Source organism: Staurois parvus, unplaced genomic scaffold (assembly GCF_062004578.1).
Source record: "Staurois parvus isolate SC_StPar_1 unplaced genomic scaffold, SC_StPar_1.0 ptg001902l, whole genome shotgun sequence".
In the NCBI taxonomy this organism is placed as follows: domain Eukaryota; kingdom Metazoa; phylum Chordata; class Amphibia; order Anura; family Ranidae; genus Staurois; species Staurois parvus.
Window position 1 is genome coordinate 68,153 of NW_028319698.1, and position 24,348 is coordinate 92,500.

The following is a 24,348-nucleotide window of genomic DNA, read 5'->3' on the forward strand; positions in this document are numbered from 1 at the left end:
TTAGACATGTTAAATTGGTTTGTTCGAAGGCTGTTTGGCAAGTTGAGCCGGGAATTTTTCTCTTCTGTTGCTTGACATGCATCGCATTTCCATGTGCTTCTTACTGTGAAGGCCAGTTATAGACTGGGGCAGCGGACATTTTTTGTAATCACAAACCATGCAGAGCTTATTATGAATATCCATATAACAGAACATCTAGGTAGCAGTGACCATAACATGTTTTCATTTATTGTTAGCTGTACACATCAGCATATATGGGAAAAATAAAAATGCTCAATTTTAAGAGAGCTAATTTTCCAAGGCTGAGAGCTGCTCTTCAAGACTTACACTGGGAGGGAATATTGGCATCAATGAACACAACACAGAGATGGGAGTTCTTAAAAAAACCTGTATGTGAACGCCCTGCAAAGTATATTCCCATGGGCAACACGTTTAAAAGGCTAAAAATTAAACCTATGTGGCTTACGGCCAAAGTTAAAAAAGCTGTAAATAATAAGAAAAGAGCTTTTATTAAATATAAACATGAAGGAACGCGATCATCGTTTACGCATTACAAAGAATGTATAAAAAGGAAGTCAAGTCCGCAACAATTGAAAATGAACAACAGATTGCAAAAGTTAGCAGGACCAACCCCAAAAATTCTTCAAATATATATTACAAACTAATCTAGAGGGGGTGACTGGGGACAAAGAGAAGGCAAATTTATTAAATCTCTGTGTATACAAAGGAGCATGGGGGGGCTCTTGTCCATAATGGGGGGTGGTACTGACACAGCTCCAGATGATCCACATTGGCTCACAACTGATATGATCCAGAAATATTTAGACAGAATAAAGATGAATAAAGCCCCTGGACCGGATGGCATACACCCACTCTTTAATGACTGACATAGTACAACTGGATTGGCGTAAGACCAATGTGGTGCCTATAATTAAAAATATTTTTAAAATATATAAATAAATTTAAATATACTTGGATAGAGGGTGGCGGAGGACGTGATATACTTGGACAGAGGGGTGGTGGTGGACGTGGTATACTTGGACAGAGGGGTGGCGGAGGACGTGATATACTTGGACAGAGGGGTGGCGGTGGACGTGGTATACTTGGACAGAGGGGTGGCGGTGGACGTGGTATACTTGGACAGAGGGGTGGTGTCGGACAGATTGTTATTTTTATTACAGCAGCAGCAATTATAGCTACAAATGCCAGCGAGTTATAATGAGGACCAACAATGGGGCAGAAGGACAGAGCGCACTACACAGGCCCGGTGTTCTTAAATGAAGTGTTTTTGGCCGTGTGTAGCAATCCGAGTGTCAGCTAATGGGTAGTAACCCCAAACCACAAAGAAATATAACAAAATGTTTTTCACAATCCAACTTTAGAGTCTATGATGTGTCCAGGACTCCAGCACGGGATTTGTTGTACATTCAAGATCCTGATCAGATTGTTCCATAAATATTAGATTCAGTTATAACTCGCTTGTTCCTTTTCCATAAACTGGGTTTATCTCCTGAAAATGAATACAAAATGAACACACGTGTTATTTGTTAAAGTCTCTTGTAACAGAACAGGGTACAAATAGATCTGGTAATCTGGATGGAGGCGTTTGTGTTTTTAACACTGCGCCATTTCTTGTCTGCATTGGCCTAAAGGTGCCTGCCATCCTCTGCTTGTCAATAGTACAATATTGTTCACCTAACGAGGGGCGTTCAAGTCAAACCGGAACTTTTGAGTTTATATAATAAAAGAACAAATTAAATGGAGTGGAAACTGCATTTATTTTTTAAAATACTCCCCTGCTACATTTATCCATTTATCCCAGCGTGTAACTAATGCCTTGACAGCTTCGGCATAGAAAGATTTGTCAGCCTGACCCATCCTAGGACAGCCGGCTTCATTCCTCATCATTATGTTCACCGTTCACACAGAAAGATTCTTCTCTTGTGCGATTTCAAGATCGATGATCCAGGACCAGGCGTTCCATGTGCTGAATGTACACAGGAATGACTGCTGTGGGCTGGGAACCACCAAGCCTGGGATCGTCACTGATGGACGGTACAAATCCCCCCCAAATGTCAGGACATGACTGATGACAGTAGGTTAAAAAAATAATCATTTTATTACATTTTTTTTCTTTATGATTATTTTTTAACAGACTGTTAGCAGAGCAATACAGTGTTACCATACCTCTTCACAGAGGAGAAACACCACAAGGACAGTCTATAGGGTGAATATTCACTGTGATAGTTAATATCAGGCTATCACAGTGATCATGTGACCAGGATTTGGTTGCCCCGGGTCCCCCGCCCTTTGTGACGCCATCATGCGCTGTGATTGACCAATGCAATGTACAGCTATTCATTATTAAAAAAAAAGTGTAGTGTAAAAAGTGACTTGTCTTTGACAAGTCCTTTTATTAAAAACAAAAATCAGCAAAATGTCCTCCGAAGTAGATCGAACGTTAATCACGATGCCCGCCGCCACCGCCGACCGAAAAAAAAGGAAACAAAAAACCAGCTCCGCTCTCAACGCTGGCTACTGGACGTCTGACAGCTGCAATCCTGATGACAGTTCCTAAATACTGGCATGACGTCACAAAGGGGCGGGTTCACACCTGCCCCCTTATGACGTCATCATGCACGGTGATTGACCAAAGCATGGCACCTGACTTGTGGTCAGGTGCATTGCTTCGGCCAATCACAATGCTTTGTCAGGGTGCAGTGCATTGTGGGACGTGGAAGGCGAACACACGAATGTTCCACTTGGACACACAGCCTATCCCTACTTGTCACCTGGTAGGAATGATGGCCAGGGGTTAGGAGGCACAAGGTTTTCTCGGTGATGTACCCCTTGGGAGTGGTGCCCCAGGGGTGCCAAGAAGACACTTTTGATATTTGCACACCATTGAGTTTTCACTGGCACTTGGTCACATGACTTTATGCTTTTCTTGCACGTCTCTCTTGCATATGGCTGTGGCTCTCTGCCCCCTGCTGTGCTCTCCGAACCCTCTGCTCTCCTTCCCAGTGCTCTGCAGCCCCCCCCGTTCTCTCCACCCTTCATGCTCTACACTCCCCCACCTTTGCTCCTGTAGCTGTGCCGGGTTCCTCCCTTCCCTCTCCTGCCTGCTGCTGTGGCAGGGAATCTGTCAGGTTGGAGAGCGGTGAAGAGGCCAGTAAACGTGTCATTTACTGGCCCCTTCCTTTCCGAATGCAGAGCCAGTGATTGGTACCGACCACCGACTCTGTACAGAGCTATTCCCGTTCATTCATTCTATGCAGCTGAAGCTGCGGAGATAGAGATTGAGGACTGTCCTCAATCTCCTTTCTCCGTCCCAAAGGTGGAACATCAGGGGTCTGTTTCACCAAAGCCCCCCAACGGGGCTCCTAAAAAATTGTAATAAATCATTTTTTAAAAATGTAATAACAAAAATAAACAAATGTAAAAAATGGTAATAAATAAATAGACAAATACATAAAATAACAAAAATTAAAAGAACTACTGACACCAGTGGTGGAACTACCAGGGTCACAAAGGTTGCACTTGCGACCAGGCCTTGGCGTACTGCCACCAGGCTTGGAGGGAAGGGCCCTGACTGAGGGTCAGGGGAGCCCTTCAAGGTTGCTTGGGCCCTGAAGCTTCTAGTTACGCCACTGAGATGACATGACTTTGGCAACATGACAGTCAAACACAACTGCATTGAATATTGAGGGATTTCCTTTAGATATTTAGATATAATGTTCATAGTGTAAATATTCATTCACAAACTCCCCCTATATAAGTATGGGATGGTTTAGGCAAATGTAAAAAACAACATTAAAATTGTAAGTAGTCTTTATTAAATAATATCTAAAAAATATACAAGTGATTGCACATTTCTGGGTAGGGGGCGCGCACGCATGCGTCACCCTACCCGCGCTGCCATTGGCAACTATGGCTGTTGGTCCCAGCTGGAGATTCCCTGCTGATACACGATCACTGACTAAGGGCTCGTTCACACTTGACTGTTTTACCAACGCTTACCAAATGCCCCTATAGCGTTTGGCAAGCGTTGGTCCGGCATTTGCGGAACGTTTTTTAACGCTCCGCAAACACTACATGCGCGGTTTAGCAGCGGTTGCAAGGCGTTTGCTGAGCGTTAAAAAAGCCCCACAAACGCCTATAATGAAGTTTAAATGGTGTTACTGCTCCGCAAATGCGTCACAACCGCGCCGAAAACTCCGGCAAGGCGTTTGCGGTGCGGCACCATAGCCTAGAATAGAAGGCATCAACGCCTCCTGACTCGACCAGAGGCATCCGTTGGCATAAATTTATTATAAAATTTGATTTTTAAATTTTTTTCGTGGAAATGTTTCATAGCAAAAAGTAAAAAATATTGGGGTTTTTTTTCAAAATTGTGTGTATTTTTATGATTATAGCGCAAAAAATAAAAAATGTACAGGCAATCAAACAACACCGAAAGAAAGCTCAATTTATGGGGAAAAAAAAGACATACTCTTCATTTGGATGCGGTGTTGCATGACCGCGCAATTGTCAGTTAAAATAACGCAGCGCCGTATCACAAATGATTGGCCTGGTCAGGAAGGGGGGGGAAATCCTCTGGGAGGGCGAGGGGTTAATAGTACTCACAGCTCAATCAATATAAGGAATTGCTGAGAGCAGTGTGACCAAATAACACCACATTAGAATTTCCCACCCCAAAAATAAAAGGAGTAGGAAGGGGTCTCCAACCCCCCCCCCCGGGAATCACCGCAGATAAGCACTGACAGCGCCTAGAAACCAGCAAAGTGGAGGAGAGACAGAAGGTGTGGCTTGTCTATGTCTATTATTAGAGATGAGCGAAGTATTCAAAAATTCGATTCGACTGATTCGGCGAATTCGTGGACAATATTCGATTCGAGTCGAATATATTCGCTGTGAATTTAACTTAAAAAAGGGTGTTTCTAGGCTTCAGAGAGACTTAATATTAGTGCAGAACACTGTACCTTTAATTTAAATGCCCTTGGAGTCTGCTGGGGAAGAGAAATAATACTGTCAGTCAGTATGACATGCAGATGAGTGCCGTCGATCTTAGAATCACCGCACACTTCACTCATTTGGCCAGTCACGGGGCCAAAACCAGTGTTTGGAGCCACAGTGTGGCGGTGGAGGCAGCAGCAATGGGAGGCCATACAGCAACCTATGACAAAATGGAAACCAGCAGGAGTGTGAGGAGACCTGAAAGTGGCACATGGCAGAGTGGGAGCAATGGGAGGCGGTACAGGGACCCAGGTCACACTGTGGGCCCAGCAGCAGCGTGACCAGGCGGTACGGGGGCCCATGGCAGATTTGGGGCCTGGCAGCACCTATGGGAGGCCTGTAATCTGCCAGCAACCTATGACAAAATGGAAAACCGCAGGAGTGTGAGGAGACCTCAAAGTGGCACATGGCAGAGTGGGAGCAATGGGAGGCGGTACAGGGACCCAGGTCACACTGTGGGCCCAGCAGCAGCGTGACCAGGCAGTACGGGGGCCCATGGCCGATTTGGGGCCTGGCGGCACCTATGGGAGGCCTGTAACCTGCCAGCAACCTATGACAAAATGGAAAACCGCAGGAGTGTGAGGAGACCTCAAAGTGGCACATGGCAGAGTGGGAGCAATGGGAGGCGGTACAGGGACCCAGGTCACACTGTGGGCTCAGCAGCAGCGTGACCAGGCGGTACGGGGGCCCATGGCCGATTTGGGGCCTGGCGGCACCTATGGGCGGCATTTAATCTGCCAGCAACCTATGACAAAATGGAAAACCGCAGGAGTGTGAGGAGACCTCAAAGTGGCACATGGTAGAGTGGGAGCAATGGGAGGCGGTACAGGGACCCAGGTCACACTGTGGGCCCAGCAGCAGCGTGACCAGGCGGTACGGGGGCCCATTGGCGATTTGGGGCCTGGCGGCACCTATGGGAGGCCTTTAATCTGCCAGCAACCTATGACAAAATGGAAAACCGCAGGAGTGTGAGGAGACCTCAAAGTGGCACATGGTAGAGTGGGAGCAATGGGAGGCGGTACAGGGACCCAGGTCACACTGTGGGCTCAGCAGCAGCGTGACCAGGCGGTACGGGGGTCCATGGCCGATTTGGGGCCTGGCGGCACCTATGGGAGGCCTGTAATCTGCCAGCAACCTATGACAAAATGGAAAACCGCAGGAGTGTGAGGAGACCTCAAAGTGGCACATGGTAGAGTGGGAGCAATGGGAGGCGGTACAGGGACCCAGGTCACACTGTGGGCTCAGCAGCAGCGTGACCAGGCGGTACGGGGGCCCATTGGCGATTTGGGGCCTGGCGGCACCTATGGGAGGCCTGTAACCTGCCAGCAACCTATGACAAAATGGAAAACCGCAGGAGTGTGAGGAGACCTCAAAGTGGCACATGGCAGAGTGGGAGCAATGGGAGGCGGTACAGGGACCCAGGTCACACTGTGGGCCCAGCAGCAGCGTGACCAGGCGGTACGGGGGCCCATGGCCGATTTGGGGCCTGGCGGCACCTATGGGAGGCCTTTAATCTGCCAGCCACCTATGACAAAATGGAAAACCGCAGGAGTGTGAGGAGACCTCAAAGTGGCACATGGTAGAGTGGGAGCAATGGGAGGCGGTACAGGGACCCAAGTCACACTGTGGACCCAGCAGCAGCGTGACCAGGCGGTACGGGGGCCCATTGGCGATTTGGGGCCTGGCGGCACCTATGGGAGGCCTTTAATCTGCCAGCAACCTATGACAAAATGGAAAACCGCAGGAGTGTGAGGAGACCTCAAAGTGGCACATGGTAGAGTGGGAGCAATGGGAGGCGGTACAGGAACCCAGGTCACACTGTGGGCTCAGCAGCAGCGTGACCAGGCGGTACGGGGGCCCATGGCCGATTTGGGGCCTGGCGGCACCTATGGGAGGCCTGTAATCTGCCAGCAACCTATGACAAAATGGAAAACCGCAGGAGTGTGAGGAGACCTCAAAGTGGCACATGGTAGAGTGGGAGCAATGGGAGGCGGTACAGGGACCCAGGTCACACTGTGGGCTCAGCAGCAGCGTGACCAGGCGGTACGGGGGCCCATGGCCGATTTGGGGTCTGGCGGCACCTATGGGAGGCCTGTAATCTGCCAGCAACCTATGACAAAATGGAAAACCGCAGGAGTGTGAGGAGACCTCAAAGTGGCACATGGCAGAGTGGGAGCAATGGGAGGCGGTACAGGGACCCAGGTCACACTGTGGGACCAGCAGCAGCGTGACCAGGCGGTACGGGGGCCCATGGCCGATTTGGGGCCTGGCGGCACCTATGGGAGGCCTGTAACCTGCCAGCAACCTATGACAAAATGGAAAACCGCAGGAGTGTGAGGAGACCTCAAAGTGGCACATGGCAGAGTGGGAGCAATGGGAGGCGGTACAGGGACCCAGGTCACACTGTGGGACCAGCAGCAGCGTGACCAGGCGGTACGGGGGCCCATGGCCGATTTGGGGCCTGGCGGCACCTATGGGAGGCCTGTAATCTGCCAGCAACCTATGACAAAATGGAAAAAAAAAGGTGTGAAAAAGGCCACTATTTTAGAACGGTAGTGAGGGTCCAACAAGGTGGACAGCCAAAAGTCATCCCTCTGTCTGATGGTTATTATTCGGCTTTCGCTACGCAAGCAACCGAGCATGCTATGGGCCATTTGTGCCAAGGAATGCGAGGGACTCCCTGCCTCCATCTCCACAGCATACTGCCACGGTGCGTCTGGGTCCTCTGTCTCCTCCTCCTACTCTACCAGATGCTCCTGCTCCTCCACTCCTGTCCGCTGAGTGGAAAAACCACCCATTTCACTCAATAATTCCTGAGCACCAATGTCCTCCTCTACCTCCTCCTCTTCTTCCTGTCCTGCCCCCACAGGGGTCATGTGGCGTTGAGATCTGTGCGCCACGTCTACCTCACTCTGACCAGCCATTGTTAACAGCATTTGTTCCAGGACGTGCAACAGAGGAATGACGTCGTTCATCCCATAGTCCTGCCGACTCACGAATAGCGTGGCCTCCTCAAAGGGCCTGAGCAAGCGCAGGTGTCACGCATGAGCTGCCAATGGCTGACATCTAAGTTACACAGGGAGTACCTTTATCCGCTTTTAACATCAGGAAATCTGTGATGGCCTTTCGCTGTTCGTAAAGGCGGTCTAACATATGTAGGGTTGAATTCCACCTTGTTGCAACGTCACAGCATGAGGAGTCGGTACGGGGGCCCATGGCAGATTAGGGGCCTGGCAGCAGCTATGGGAGGCCCGTAATCTGCCAGCACCCTATGACAAAAAATTGAACACACCAGCAGTGTGTGAGGAGACCTGAAAGTGGCACATGGCATGAGAGACTGTGGACCTGGCAGCAGCATGAGGAGGCGGTATAGGGGCCCATGGCAGATTAGGGGCCTGGCAGCAGCTATGGGAGGCCCGTAATCTGCCAACACCCTATGTCAAAAAATTGAACACACCAGCAGTGTGAGGAGACCTGAAAGTGGCACATGGCATGAGAGACTGTGGACCTGGCAGCAGCATGAGGAGGCGGTATAGGGGCCCATGGCAGATTAGGGGCCTGGCAGCAGCTATGTGAGGCCCGTAATCTGCCAGCACGCTATGACAAAAAATGTAACACACCAGCAGTGTGAGGAGACCTGAAAGTGGCACATGGCAGAGTGTGGCGATGGAGACAGCAGCAATGGGAGGCCGTACAGGGACCCATGAGAGACTGTGGACCTGGCAGCAGCATGAGGAGGCGGTATAGGGGCCCATGGCAGATTAGGGGCCTGGCAGCAGCTATGGGAGGCCCGTAATCTGCCAGCACCCTATGTCAAAAAATTGAACACACCAGCAGTGTGAGGAGACCTGAAAGTGGCACATGGCATGAGAGACTGTGGACCTGGCAGCAGCATGAGGAGGCGGTATAGGGGCCCATGGCAGATTAGGGGCCTGGCAGCAGCTATGGGAGGCCCGTAATCTGCCAACACCCTATGTCAAAAAATTGAACACACCAGCAGTGTGAGGAGACCTGAAAGTGGCACATGGCATGAGAGACTGTGGACCTGGCAGCAGCATGAGGAGGCGGTATAGGGGCCCATGGCAGATTAGGGGCCTGGCAGCAGCTATGGGAGGCCCGTAATCTGCCAGCACCCTATGTCAAAAAATTGAACACACCAGCAGTGTGAGGAGACCTGAAAGTGGCACATGGCATGAGAGACTGTGGACCTGGCAGCAGCATGAGGAGGCGGTATAGGGGCCCATGGCAGATTAGGGGCCTGGCAGCAGCTATGGGAGGCCCGTAATCTGCCAGCACCCTATGTCAAAAAATTGAACACACCAGCAGTGTGAGGAGACCTGAAAGTGGCACATGGCATGAGAGACTGTGGACCTGGCAGCAGCATGAGGAGGCGGTATAGGGGCCCATGGCAGATTAGGGGCCTGGCAGCAGCTATGGGAGGCCCGTAATCTGCCAGCACCCTATGACAAAAAATGGAACACACCAGCAGTGTGTGAGGAGACCTGAAAGTGGCACATGTTTGTGGCATGATTCATGGCGGATTTAGTCAGTTGTGTCAGGAACTGGTGGTTTGAAATCCAGACTAATCCACGCCTGATTCATTTTCACAAACGTGAGTCTCTCCACACTTTGGGTGGACAGTCGTGTCCTCCGCGGAGTTACAATACCTCCTGCCGCACTAAACACGCGCTCCGATGCCACGCTATTGGCCGGGCATGACAGCCTTTCAAGGGCAAATTCAGCTAGTTGGGGCCAAAGGTCAAGTTTCGTTGCCCAGTAGTCAAGGGGATTGTCTACCTCGGTTGGCAGGGTGCTGTCCAAGTAGGCCCAAGCCTGTTGTTTGAGCTCCTGCTCCAGGTCCACCTGATGCTGCTGCTGCGGCTGGTTCGTAGTTTCCTCACTGCGCTGGTGAAGAAAGCTACTCATCATCGACTGCAGACTGAGGCAGCCGCTGCTGGTGGAGCTGCCACTGCTCCTACCACCCCACCCCTCCCCTGCTGCCATGGCAGCGGAACGCGAGCGCACAGGGCCCACAGTGTCTGAGGATGGACGTTGGCGCAGAAAGGCAGAGACCAACTGACTACATAGGTGGTTATTATAGTACGTAATTTTGGCCTCACTCTCAGCAGGTGTGAAAAAGGCCACCATTTTGGAACGGTAGCGAGGGTCCAACAAGGTGGACAGCCAAAAGTCATCCCTCTGTCTGATGGTTATTATTCGGCTGTCGCTACGCAAGCAACCGAGCATGCTATTGGCCATTTGTGCCAAGGAATGCGAGGGACTCCCTGCCTCCATCTCCACAGCATACTGCCACGCTGCGTCTGGGTCCTCTGTCTCCTCCTCCTCCTCCTCTCCCAGATGCTCCTGCTCCTCCACTCCTGTCCGCTGAGTGGAAAAACCACCCATTTCACTCAATAATTCCTGAGCACAAATGTCCTCCTCTACCTCCTCCTCTTCTTCCTGTCCTGCCCCCACAGGGGTCATGTGGCGTTGAGATCTGTGCGCCACGTCTACCGCACCCTGACCAGCCATTGTTAACAGCATTTGTTCAAGGACGTGCAACAGAGGAATGACGTCGTTCATCCCATAGTCCTGCCGACTCACGAATAGCGTGGCCTCCTCAAAGGGCCTGAGCAAGCGGCAGGTGTCACGCATGAGCTGCCAATGGCTGACATCGAAGTTACACAGGGGAGTACCTTTATCCGCTTGTAACATCAGGAAATCGGTGATGGCCTTTCGCTGCTCGTAAAGGCGGTCTAACATATGTAGGGTTGAATTCCACCTTGTTGCAACGTCGCAGATCAGGCGATGATGTGGAATTCCGTTCTGCCGCTGCAGCTCAATGAGGGTGTGCTTTGCGGTGTAGGAATGGCTGAAATGCATGCAAAGTTTACGTGACATTTTAAGGATGTCTTGCAGTGGGATGGTGGATTTTAGGAACCGCTTGACAACCAGATTGAACACGTGAGCCATGCATGGCGCATGGCACAACCTTCCTTGACGCAGAGCAGACACCATGTTCTTTCCGTTGTCGGTCAACATGGTTCCGATTTTCAGTTTGCGCGGAGACAGCCATCTGTCGATTTCTCTGTTCATTACACTCAGAAGTTCCTCCCCTGTATGACTACGTTCGCCAAGGCATACCAGGTGCAGCACAGCGTGACACCGTTGCGCCCTGCACATGTGATATGCCGGTCGGGTAATGGGACTTGGCACGGGGGTGGCGGCTGAGGACACGGCGGAAGAAGAGGTGGTAGAGGCGGACATGTTTGCTGGACCAAGGACGTGCAAACGTGGAGGCAAAAGCGTCGTGACCTGTCCAAGTTGCTGGTGCGGCTGTGCCGGCACCACGTTCACCCAGTGGGCCGTAAATGACATGTACTGTCCCTGACCGTAGTTACAGCTCCACACGTCGGCGCTGCCGTGCACTTTGGCAGAGACCGACATGGCCCACCATCTCTTCTACATGTGAATGCAGGGCTGGCACTGCCTTTTTGGCGAAGAAATGACGGCTTGGCACTCTCCACCGCGGCGCGGCACAAGCCATCATTTCTCGGAAAGGTGCTGAGTCCTCCAGTTGGAAAGGGAGGGACTGCAGCACCAGCAACTTGGACAGGAGGACGTTCAGCTTTTGCACCATTGGGTTCGTGCTCGCAAACTGTTGTCTCTTGGAAACGGATTCCAAGAAAGACTGCTGACGGAATCCGAGAAGAGGAGTAGCAGGAGAAGGAGCATCTGAACGAGCGGAAGATGCCAACGAGCGACAACTCCCCTCAGCAGAGGTGTTGGAGCCTTGACTGGCTGATAGAGGGCGATTGACGTCGGGTGACGGAGCAAGTAACGGAGCGGGTGATGGAGCGGGGGCTGGGGCAGGCAGAACCGCCGTATCTTTATCACGGTTTTCCCAGGCCACCAAATGGCGACGCTGCATATGCTGACGCAACGCTGTAGTCCCAACATGGGCCCCCTGGCCACGCTTGACTTTCTGGCCACATAGTCGACATACGGCTACGTTTACTTCCTCGGGCGGCTTGACGAAAAATTGCCACACATCCGAGTAGGAAACTTTGCCCCCGCTACTCCTCACTGGCTGACTGCTACTTCCTCCGTGCGCACCGGCACCACTACTGGCCGTGGTGGTAGGCTGCAGTGGAGCTGGTGCTCTACTCCGTGGACGTTTGGCTCCACTGACACTGATGCGACCCTGCTGCCTCCTGGGCAACCCACCGACTGTTTCGCTCGCTGCCAAGCTGGCACCCTCTTCTCCTGATGATGCGGAAGAAATTACCTGATGACGACGAGGCAGCCAAGTGCGATCAACCTCCTCATCATCAAGTAGGGTCTCCGCCTCACTACTAGCCCCCTCAGCTGCGTCTGGGTCAGGAGACAGACCTGTCTCTAGACCGGCTACCGAGCCACTCTCCTCGCCAGTACTTCTTCGCCTGGCTGCTGAAAAGGCGGATGTCTCCCCCCGTTCCTGACCGCCCTCTGTTAGCTCTTCCTCACTGTACAGTGGGGCTGAGCCCACAGCATGCGATACTTCGCTTGGTGAGGGAACAGCAAAGGACAGGGGCAGGTAGAGGACACGTGATTTCAGTGGGCTTGCTCCCGGGCCATGCCAACTAACAGTTGTGTCTGACGTACCCACCGACCGTTGGCTGTAGGTGTCAGAGGTGACCTGGGAAGAGGAAGACGACCGAGCCAACCAATTGATGACGGCAGGGTTGTCGGTGGAGACACGACCGCTGGATGACACCGGGAGCACTGGCCTCTGGCTGCGAATAGTGCTGCCTCGACCCCTTCCTCTGCTGCCACGTCTGCTCGCTCCTAAAACATTGCCTCCTCTGCCACTCCTCTGCATGTTGTCTGACATACTCTTTAATTCAACGATTATGTGTCCCTGAGTAACAATTCTGTGTCCCTGAGTAACAATTCTGTGTCTGTCTCTGAGTAACAATTCTGTGGCCCTAACGGTTCTGTGGCCCTCAGTAACAATTCTGTGTCCCTGAGTAACAATTCTGTGGCCCTAAGTAACGGTTCTGTGTCCCTCAGTAACAATTCTGTGTCCCTCAGTAACAATTCTGTGTCTGTCCCTGATTAACGTTTACGTGGCCCTAAGTAACGGTTCTGTGGCCCTCAGTAACAATTCTGTGTCCCTGATTAACGTTTCTGTGGCCCTAAGTAACGGTTCTGTGGCCCTCAGTAACAATTCTGTGTCCCTGATTAACGTTTATGTGGCCCTAAGTAACGGTTCTGTGGCCCTCAGTAACAATTCTGTGTCCCTGAGTAACAATTCTGTGTCTGTCCGAGTAACAATTCTGTGGCCCTAAGTAACAGTTCTGTGGCCCTCAGTAACAATTCTGTGTCCCTGAGTAACAATTCTGTGGCCCTAAGTAACGGTTCTGTGGCCCTCAGTAACAATTCTGTGTCCCTGATTAACGTTTATGTGGCCCTAAGTAACGGTTCTGTGGCCCTCAGTAACAATTCTGTGTCCCTGAGTAACAATTCTGTGTCTGTCCGAGTAACAATTCTGTGGCCCTAAGTAACGGTTCTGTGGCCCTCAGTAACAATTCTGTGTCCCTCAGTAACAATTCTGTGTCTGTCCCTGATTAATGTTTACGTGGCCCTAAGTAACGGTTCTGTGGCCCTCAGTAACAATTCTGTGTCCCTGATTAACGTTTCTGTGGCCCTAAGTAACGGTTCTGTGGCCCTCAGTAACAATTCTGTGTCCCTGAGTAACAATTCTGTGGCCCTAAGTAACGGTTCTGTGGCCCTCAGTAACAATTCTGTGTCCCTCAGTAACAATTCTGTGTCTGTCCCTGATTAACGTTTACGTGGCCCTAAGTAACGGTTCTGTGGCCCTCAGTAACAATTCTGTGTCCCTTATTAACGTTTCTGTGGCCCTAAGTAACGGTTCTGTGGCCCTCAGTAACAATTCTGTGTCCCTCAGTAACAATTCTGTGTCTGTCCCTGAGTAACAATTCTGTGGCCCTAAGTAACGGTTCTGTGGCCCTCAGTAACAATTCTGTGTCCTTGATTGACGTTTATGTGGCCCTAAGTAACGGTTCTGTGGCCCTCAGAAACAATTCTGTGTCCCTGAGTAACAATTCTGTGTCTGTCCGAGTAACAATTCTGTGGCCCTAAGTAACAGTTCTGTGGCCCTCAGTAACAATTCTGTGTCCCTGAGTAACAATTCTGTGGCCCTAAGTAACGGTTCTGTGGCCCTCAGTAACAATTCTGTGTCCCTGAGTAACAATTCTGTGGCCCTAAGTAACGGTTCTGTGGCCCTCAGTAACAATTCTGTGTCCCTGATTAACGTTTCTGTGGCCCTAAGTAACGGTTCTGTGGCCCTCAGTAACAATTCTGTGTCCCTCAGTAACAATTCTGTGTCTGTCCCTGAGTAACAATTCTGTGGCCCTAAGTAACGGTTCTGTGGCCCTCAGTAACAATTCTGTGTCCCTGATTAACGTTTATGTGGCCCTAAGTAACGGTTCTGTGGCCCTCAGTAACGGTTATGTGGCCCTCAGTAACAATTCTGTGTCCCTGAGTAACATTTCTGTGGCCCTAAGTAACAGTTCTGTGGCCCTCAGTAACAATTCTGTGTCCCTGAGTAACGTTTCTGTGGCCCTAAGTAACAATTCTGTGGCCCTAAGTAACGGTTCTGTGGCCCTCAGTAACAATTCTGTGTCCCTGAGTAACAATTCTGTGGCTCTAAGTAACGGTTCTGTGGCCCTCAGTAACAATTCTGTGTCCCTGAGTAACAATTCTGTGTCTGTCCCTGAGTAACAATTCTGTGGCCCTAAGTAACGGTTCTGTGGCCCTCAGTAACAATTCTGTGTCCCTGAGTAACAATTCTGTGGCCCTAAGTAACGGTTCTGTGGCCCTCAGTAACAATTCTGTGTCCCTGAGTAACAATTCTGTGGCCCTAAGTAACGGTTCTGTGGCCCTCAGTAACAATTCTGTGTCCCTGATTAACGTTTCTGTGGCCCTAAGTAACGGTTCTGTGGCCCTCAGTAACAATTCTGTGTCCCTCAGTAACAATTCTGTGTCTGTCCCTGAGTAACAATTCTGTGGCCCTAAGTAACGGTTCTGTGGCCCTCAGTAACAATTCTGTGTCCTTGATTGACGTTTATGTGGCCCTAAGTAACGGTTCTGTGGCCCTCAGAAACAATTCTGTGTCCCTGAGTAACAATTCTGTGTCTGTCCGAGTAACAATTCTGTGGCCCTAAGTAACAGTTCTGTGGCCCTCAGTAACAATTCTGTGTCCCTGAGTAACAATTCTGTGGCCCTAAGTAACGGTTCTGTGGCCCTCAGTAACAATTCTGTGTCCCTGAGTAACAATTCTGTGGCCCTAAGTAACGGTTCTGTGGCCCTCAGTAACAATTCTGTGTCCCTGATTAACGTTTCTGTGGCCCTAAGTAACGGTTCTGTGGCCCTCAGTAACAATTCTGTGTCCCTCAGTAACAATTCTGTGTCTGTCCCTGAGTAACAATTCTGTGGCCCTAAGTAACGGTTCTGTGGCCCTCAGTAACAATTCTGTGTCCCTGATTAACGTTTATGTGGCCCTAAGTAACGGTTCTGTGGCCCTCAGTAACGGTTATGTGGCCCTCAGTAACAATTCTGTGTCCCTGAGTAACATTTCTGTGGCCCTAAGTAACAGTTCTGTGGCCCTCAGTAACAATTCTGTGTCCCTGAGTAACGTTTCTGTGGCCCTAAGTAACAATTCTGTGGCCCTAAGTAACGGTTCTGTGGCCCTCAGTAACAATTCTGTGTCCCTGAGTAACAATTCTGTGGCTCTAAGTAACGGTTCTGTGGCCCTCAGTAACAATTCTGTGTCCCTGAGTAACAATTCTGTGTCTGTCCCTGAGTAACAATTCTGTGGCCCTAAGTAACGGTTCTGTGGCCCTCAGTAACAATTCTGTGTCCCTGAGTAACAATTCTGTGGCCCTAAGTAACGGTTCTGTGGCCCTCAGTAACAATTCTGTGTCCCTGAGTAACAATTCTGTGGCCCTAAGTAACGGTTCTGTGGCCCTCAGTAACAATTCTGTGTCCCTGATTAACGTTTCTGTGGCCCTAAGTAACGGTTCTGTGGCCCTCAGTAACAATTCTGTGTCCCTCAGTAACAATTCTGTGTCTGTCCCTGAGTAACAATTCTGTGGCCCTAAGTAACAGTTCTGTGGCCCTCAGTAACAATTCTGTGTCCCTGATTAACGTTTATGTGGCCCTAAGTAACGGTTCTGTGGCCCTCAGTAACGGTTATGTGGCCCTCAGTAACAATTCTGTGTCCCTGAGTAACGTTTCTGTTGCCCTAAGTAACAGTTCTGTGGCCCTCAGTAACAATTCTGTGTCCCTGAGTAACGTTTCTGTGGCCCTAAGTAACAATTCTGTGGCCCTAAGTAACGGTTCTGTGGCCCTCAGTAACAATTCTGTGTCCCTGAGTAACAATTCTGTGGCTCTAAGTAACGGTTCTGTGGCCCTCAGTAACAATTCTGTGTCCCTGAGTAACAATTCTGTGTCTGTCCCTGAGTAACAATTCTGTGGCCCTAAGTAACGGTTCTGTGGCCCTCAGTAACAATTCTGTGTCCCTGAGTAACAATTCTGTGGCCCTAAGTAACGGTTCTGTGGCCCTCAGTAACAATTCTGTGGCCCTCAGTAACAATTCTGTGTCTGTCCCTGAGTAACAATTCTGTGGCCCTAACTAACGTTTCTGTGGCCCTAAGTAACAGTTCTGTGGCCCTCAGTAACAATTCTGTGTCCCTGAGTAACGTTTCTGTGGCCCTAAGTAACAATTCTGTGGCCCTCAGTAACAATTCTGTGTCTGTCCCTGAGTAACAATTCTGTGGCCCTAAGTAACGTTTCTGTGGCCCTAAGTAACAGTTCTGTGGCCCTCAGTAACAATTCTGTGTCTGTCCCTGAGTAACAATTCTGTGGCCCTAAGTAACAATTCTCTGGCACTCAGTAACAATTCTGTCTGTCCCTGAGTAACAATTCTGTGGCCCTAACGTTTCTGTGGCCCTAAGTAACAGTTCTGTGGCCCTCAGTAACAATTCTGTGTCTGTCCCTGAGTAACAATTCTGTGGCCCTAACTAACGTTTCTGTGGCCCTAAGTAACAATTCTCTGGCACTCAGTAACAATTCTGTCTGTCCCTGAGTAACAATTCTGTGGCCCTAACTAGCGTTTCTTTGGCCCTAAGTAACGATTCTGTGGCCCTCAGTAACAATTCTGTGTCCCTGAGTAATGCTTCTCTGTCCCTAAGTAACATTTCTCTGTCCCCAAGTAACGTTTCTGTGGCCCTAACTCTGTCCCTAATACAGAGCGGTCTGCCTCTCTTGAATGACTGGAGGCAAATGAAGAATTCTAAAATGGCCGCTATTTATAGCTCGACCATTACACAGTGCTGGCTGGCTGCTGATTGGCTAATGCGATCACATGTCATTAAGGAATGCATTATGGGTCAGCTCGCCTTGTCTGCGCGCCTTCCCAGACATCCCCGCTCCGTCGCCGCACATGTCCGCCGCCATTTTAGGAAAAATTTCGATTCGCGCGTCCGAAGTAGGCTATTTTTCGGATTTTCCAATATTCGACTCGAATTCCACTTCGCCTACTTCGATTCGCTCATCTCTATCTATTATATATAAAAACCACAAACTAATGTATTAATCCCACCGGATTGGATGACAGAAAACGTGAAACACCCAAATAGAGGGGGAAAGGATGAAATATTGTACAGTCCTCAGCTGGGTAAGTCTTCCTCACCATACGGCCCCCACAGAAATCTATAAAGGTGTGTCAAGAGAACCAGAGAGCACACAGAGACAGATTGCACGGAACCCAACGTGCTTTTATTGGGGAGGTTTTTGGGGCACAAACAACAGTTCCTTTAGTCCACAGATCCACACCAGACACAGCAACACAATACAGTTCTCCAGAAGGCGATATGGAACAACAGGGGTATTGTAATCCACAGGGTTAGTCCACACAGGAGGCTCCAGGCAGGGATGGGTTAAGTCCAGGCAGGTTCACGGAGAACAAGGGGTTAAGTCCAGGCAGGGGATAGATCCAGCCAGGCAGGTTCACGGAGAACAAGGGGTTAAGTCCAGGTAGGATCACGGAGAACAAGGGGTTAAGTCCAGGCAGGGGATAGATCCAGGCAGGTTCAAGGGGACAGCAGAAGATCCCTCCACAGTGCAGGGATTCCAGGCAGCACAGACAGTCCAGGAGATGAGGCGGAGGACGGGGGATTTTCGGATGAGAGAAGCTGGCCCTCAGCACAGCCTTCCCTCACACACGCAGCCAGGAGAACACACCGAGGGGGTTTCCTTGTTCTCTCTTAAGTATAGAGCTGGTAACCGGATACTTCCTGTCGGGTTACCATGGCAATAGGCCCTGTCTCCAGACCTGTCCAGGGGCTCAGGAATTTGTGCTTGAGGGGGAAGGGAGGAGATGGCCTGTTTATGGATTCCTTCAGCAGGAGGTCAGACTGCAAGCCAGGGGGGTGAGGGGCTGCTAAGGGCTGCCTGTGTCAGGAACAAGGAGGACTAGAAGTCCCAGCATGGGAGAATGGGGAAGAAAGGACCAGCTCCGTGACAACCCCTCCCCCCTCCATTCTACTAGTGCCGCCAGGGGAACCTCAACAGGTTCCCGTAGAGGCACTTGTGGACTGCATTTACTGGGGGTCTTGCTGACGGGACAGCCCATCTGCATTGTGGTGCTGGCTTCCCCGTCGGTATTGGATGGTGAAATTGTAGGGTTGTAAGGCCAGGCTCCATCGTAAGAGGCGGCCATTATCCCCGGAGACCCGATTCAGCCAGGTGAGGGGGTTATGATCTGTGAGGATGGTGAACTCCCGGCCATACAAATAGGGTTGAAGTTTCTTCAACGCCCACACTATGGCCAGGCACTCCTTCTCTATGGTGGCATAGGCCACCTCCCGGTCTAATAGTTTCCTGCTAAGGAAGGCCACAGGGTGCTCCTCCTCCTCCTCCTCATTTACCTGGCTGAGGACGGCCCCCAGCCCATAAGTGGAGGCGTTTGTCTGCACGATGAACCTTCGCTGGTAGTTGGGCGCTGCTAGGACGGGGTCATGGGAAAGGGCCTCCTTCAGCCGATCAAATGCGATCTGGCAGGCCGGGGTCCAGGTTACCATCCGGGGCATGGTCTTCTTGGTGAGATCTGTGAGGGGCTTCGCAATCGTGCTGAAATGAGAAACAAATTTGCGGTAATAGTTAGCAGTGCCCAGGAACGCCATAACCTGTTTCTTGGTCTGGGGGGTGGGCCATTCCTTAATGGCTTCTATTTTAGCCGGTTCTGGGCGCAGTTTACCCCCTCCCACCCGGTGTCCTAAATATTGCACCTCCGCCATCCACATCTTGCACTTGTCTGGTCGAATCGTGAGGTTGGCCCCTGCAATTCGGTCCAGGACAAAGCCCACATGCTGGAGGTGGTCTTCCCATGTTTCACTAAAGATGGCGATGTCATCCAGGTAGGCGCAGGCAAAGTCATGACAGCCCCGCAGCAGCTGGTCCACCGTACGCTGGAAGGTGGCAGGAGCATTCTTCATGCCAAAAGGCATGTTGAGAAACTCGAACAGGCCGAAGGGGGTGATGAAGGCAGAGCGCTCCCGACCCTCTGAAGATAAGGGGATTTGCCAGTAGCCCTTGCTCAAGTCCAGAGTAGTGACATAGCGGGCTCCAGCCAGCCGGTCCAGTAGGTCATCGATACGGGGCATCGGGTAGGCGTCACTAACCGTGTGGTCATTGAGGCGTCGGTAGTCAACACAAAAGCGGATGCTACCATCTTTCTTGGGGACAAGAACAACAGGAGAGGCCCAGGGGCTCTGGGAGGGCTGAATAATTCCCAGATCCAGCATTTCGTTCTATTCCTGTCTCATAATGTTCTTAACAGCTTCGGGGACACGATATGGGGCTTGTTGGAGGGGCCGGGTTCCCAGGGTCTCCACATGGTGAGTGGTGATAGTAGTTTTTCCAGGCCGTGCCGAAAAAGCGGAACTGCGCTGGCCCAGGACAGCATTCATGGCCCTCTGTTGCCCCGGGTTCAGCTGCAGACTCAGGGGCACCTGGTGCACATCAGTTGGATGGCGTGCTGCTTCCAGGAGGTCTGGTACGGCCTCTTCCTCCTCCTCAGAGGGTATTGGGCAGAAGGCCATAACAAGGGGGTTTCGGTCATGGTACTCCTTGATCATATTGACATGTACCGTTTTCTGCCGTCTCCCCCGATCATCTAGTCCAAGAATATAGTTAGTGTCATTCACTTTCCTAATGACACGGAAGGGTCCCTCCCATGTGGTTTGCAATTTGTTCTGTGGATTTGGGACAATCATGAGGACCTGTTGGTTTTCAGTAAACTCCCGGGTGCGTGCCTTGCGGTCATACCATGTCTTTTGCAGGACCTGGGCTGCTTGGAGATGGTCAGCTGCTAGGCTGGCTAGTTGTCACATCTTTTCGCGCAGTTCCAAGACATAGGGCACCACAGGGACCCCGGTATCTGGTAGTTGACCCTCCCAGTATTCCTTCAGTAGGGTCAGGGGGCCGCGGATTTTCCGCCCATACAGCAGTTCAAAGGGGGAAAATCCGGTAGATTCCTGCGGCACCTCCCGGTAGGCAAAGAGGAGGTGGGGCAGGTATCTTTCCCAGTCTGGCTCTAGGTCTACAAAGGCCCGTAGCATGGCCTTTAGGGTCCCGTTGAAGCGTTCACACAGTCCATTGGTCTGTGGGTGATAGGGGCTTGTCTGGATGGCCCGCACTCCACAGGTCTGCCAGAGGGACTGAACAAGGCCTGACATGAACTGAGTCCCCTGATCTGACAGGATTTCAGCAGGGAAGCCCACTCGGGTGAAAACGGTAACCATGGCTTCTGCAACTTTGGGAGCTGTGATGCTGGACAGGGCGACTGCTTCGGGATAACCAGTAGCATAGTCCACGATGGTCTGGATGTACCGCTTTCCAGATTTGCTGGGGCGAGCTAAGGGGCCCAGAATGTCAATAGCTACTCGTTGGAATGGCTCCTCAATAATGGGTAGGGGCTGTAGGGGGGCCCGCAGGCCACCTGTTCTTCCATGTCGCTGACAGGTATCGCCGGTACGGCAGTAGCGAGCTACCGATTGGGACATCCCAGGCCAATAGAAGGCCTGGGCCAACCTCCTTTCGGTCTGTAGCTTTCCCTGATGCCCAGCCATGGGAATATCGTGAGCAAGGTGTAGCAGTTGGGTCCGGAATTGTTGGGGAGCTATCAGCTGTTTAGCCACGGTCTGGGGCCCTCCTTCGGCGTCGGTCTCCACCACTCGGTAAAGCAACCCATTTTCCTGCACTATCCTTTCGCCGGTCCCCGGACCAGTCAGCCCTGCTCGGGCCCAGAAACTTGTCAGAGTAGGGTCGGTGGCTAAGTCCCCTTGAAACTTGTCCCAGTCCCATGTCACCCCAGCATTGTCAGCAGTCAGAGTTGAGTCACTCACCGCGGGCAGCGGAGGTCCGTCCACATGATGGGGTGACTCCTTCCTCTCAGCGGTTTCCCAGCAGGCCTCACTTGTGTGACGGCTCCCACAAAGTGGCATTGAAGATCGCCCACATCATTCCCAAGAAGCACATCTGCAGGCAGTCCTCCCATTACACCCACGTTGCAGCGTTTAGGCCCCAAGCCATAGTCCAGATTGACGGTAACAAGAGGGATGAAGCGTTTGGTGCCCCCTGCTAGTTGAATCACTATCCCAGGGCCAGGCTGTACAGTGTCAGGGTGCACCACTTGGGGGTCCACAATGGTGAGGAAGGCCCCTGAGTCTCGGAAGCCCACCGCCTTTTGTCCATCCCCAGTGACCTCTTGCAAGTGCTTTCCTTGGAGGCTCTGGGTAGGGGCCCCCACCGGCTGTAGGCCAAAGACTCCTGGGGGGGTGTCCTTGTCTGCAGGAGCAAGATCCCAGTCTGAAGGGGGTGGTGGCAAGTCCTCGGGAGCTTGGTACAGATCCACAGAATTCACTGGCCGGGGCAAGCTAGGCCCGAGAGTCTGTTTTTTGGCGGGGCAGCTGGCCTGGTAGTGACCAATCTGTCCAAAGCCAAAGCACCACCTATCTAAGGCCGGTTTGGGACCCCGTTGTGAGGTGGCTGAACGAGGTGGTAGTAAGGGCCGTAGCGCTGGCACTATTTGTGGGGCCATCCGGCGATGGGGAGGAGTGTAGGGCACCGGTGTAGGATGGGGCATCCTTGCCGCTTGGGGTGCCTCGGCCGCAGGCTTCTTCCATTGCGGGTTAATGAGGAGAGCCTCATCCGCTAAGGCTGCAGCTTCTTCCAGAGTGGCAGGTTTCCGCTCATGCACCCACTGTCGGAGCTCGGGGGGGCACTTGAAAAGGAATTGTTCCTTCAGGATGGCCTGGATGATCTGCTCAGGGGAGGTTGCCTTCTCCCCTTCCAGCCACCGGCGGCAGGCTACCGACAACTTGTGTGCAAACATTTTGAAGGAGGCCTCTGGGAGGCGGAAGGTAGTCCGGAACTGGGCCCGATATGAATCCAATGAGACCGCGTAGTAGTCCAGTACGGCCCTTTTTATCTCCTCATAGTTCCGTCTCTTGAGGGGGTCCATCATTCGGTAGGCTTCAGCAGCCCCTCCGTCAAGCAGCCCTACCACATGTCGAGTCCAGTCTGTGGGTGGGACCTCCAGTAGTTCGCACTGGTATTCAAAGTCCTGGAAGAACCCATCCACATCTCCAGTGTGCTCTTGGTAGGGCTTAAAGTCCTTCCTGGATATTCTCTGGGCCTCCCGTGCCACAGGGACAGCCACAGGAGCAGCTGCTTGGTACTTTGCAGCTTCCCAGTCTGTTTGTCTCTTTTGAGCCTTTTCCATGGCCGCCAGCTTTCTCTCTAGGGTGGCATCCTCCCCCAGAATGGTCATCTCTTCCTCGTACCAGATGACCCAAGGGCTCTTGCCACTTGTGCTTTGAAGCTCTGGTCCATCTCCTCTCAGGACCGCTTGGCTCCTGTCTGTGCCCGCATCTTCCCGTTGCTGTTGGCTGATTTCCTCCAGCATCCGGACCAGCTGATCTTTGGTAAGTCCCTTGTAGTTGAGACCCAAAGTTCTGGCCTTTTCTTGTAAGCTGGTTACTGTCCAGTGTTGATATTCCGGGGCCACTGCTTCCATTGTATGCAGACTCTCATCTATCATCTCGAGTGCTCTCGTCCTGCCGCTGCCAACCAGTTGTCAAGAGAACCAGAGAGCACACAGAGACAGATAGCACGGAACCCAACGTTTTATTGGGGAGGTTTTTGGGGCACAAACAACAGTTCCTTTAGTCCACAGATCCACGCCAGACACAGCAACACAATACAGTTCTCCAGAAGGCAATATGGAACAACAGGGGTCTTGTAATCTACAGGGTTAGTCCACACAGGAGGCTCCAGGCAGGGATGGGTTAAGTCCAGGCAGGGGATAGATCCAGCCAGGCAGGTTCACGTAGAACAAGGGGTTAAGTCCAGGCAGGATCACGGAGAACAAGGGGTTAAGTCCAGGCAGGGGATAGATCCAGGCAGGTTCAAGGGGACAGCAGAAGATCCCTCCACAGTGCAGGGATTCCAGGCAGCACAGACAGTCCAGGAGATGAGGAGGAGGACGGGGGATTTTCGGATGAGAGAAGCTGGCCCTCAGCACAGCCTTCCCTCACACACGCAGCCAGGAGAACACACCGAGGGGGTTTCCTTGTTCTCTCTTAAGTATAGAGCTGGTAACCGGATACTTCCTGTTGGGTTACCATGGCAATAGGCCCTGTCTCCAGACCTGTCCAGGGGCTCAGGAATTTGTGCTTGAGGGGGAAGGGAGGAGATGGCCTGTTTATGGATTCCTTCAGCAGGAGGTCAGACTGCAAGCCAGGGGGGTGAGGGGCTGCTAAGGGCTGCCTGTGTCAGGAACAAGGAGGACTAGAAGTCCCAGCATGGGAGGATGGGGAAGAAAGGACCAGCTCCGTGACAAGGTGCAACTCAATAAAATAATAAATAATCCCATTTCCTCACAAATCGCACACTTATATAGGGGGGTTTGTGGCTGAATTCTGTAATAAGGATGTCGGCAAACATATCGGAAACCTCCCACAATTTCTGCAATAGTTTATATATGATATATACAGAAGATGGTAAATGTTTTGTTTCCTTAGGATGGCTGGATCCCCATTAATCTAATAAATCTCTCCCTATTGATACCCTTACACTCCATATTGGTTGTATAAACTGTCAGACACTTACCTGTAATGAAATCTCTCCAGTAAAGTATCCAATATAAAATCAACATTAATAAAACTAAACTGATTAGAAGAGAATATATCACAATTATCGTTC

At 51.5% G+C, this 24,348-nt stretch overlaps 1 protein-coding gene across 1 annotated transcript in view; it reads right to left on the bottom strand.

Moving 5' to 3' along the window:
- Positions 1–490: 490 nt before the first annotated feature.
- LOC149433843 (natural cytotoxicity triggering receptor 3 ligand 1-like) overlaps positions 491–24,348 on the bottom strand; it is a 63,261-nt gene continuing 39,403 nt past the window's right edge. The window contains exons 6-7 of the mRNA XM_089664371.1: positions 24,256–24,348; positions 491–1,510 (exon numbers count right to left, since the gene is read on the bottom strand). Coding sequence (XP_089520497.1) covers positions 1,440–1,510; positions 24,256–24,348 — 164 coding nt within the window. The 3' untranslated portion in view covers positions 491–1,439. The remainder of the gene's footprint in view (positions 1,511–24,255) is intronic.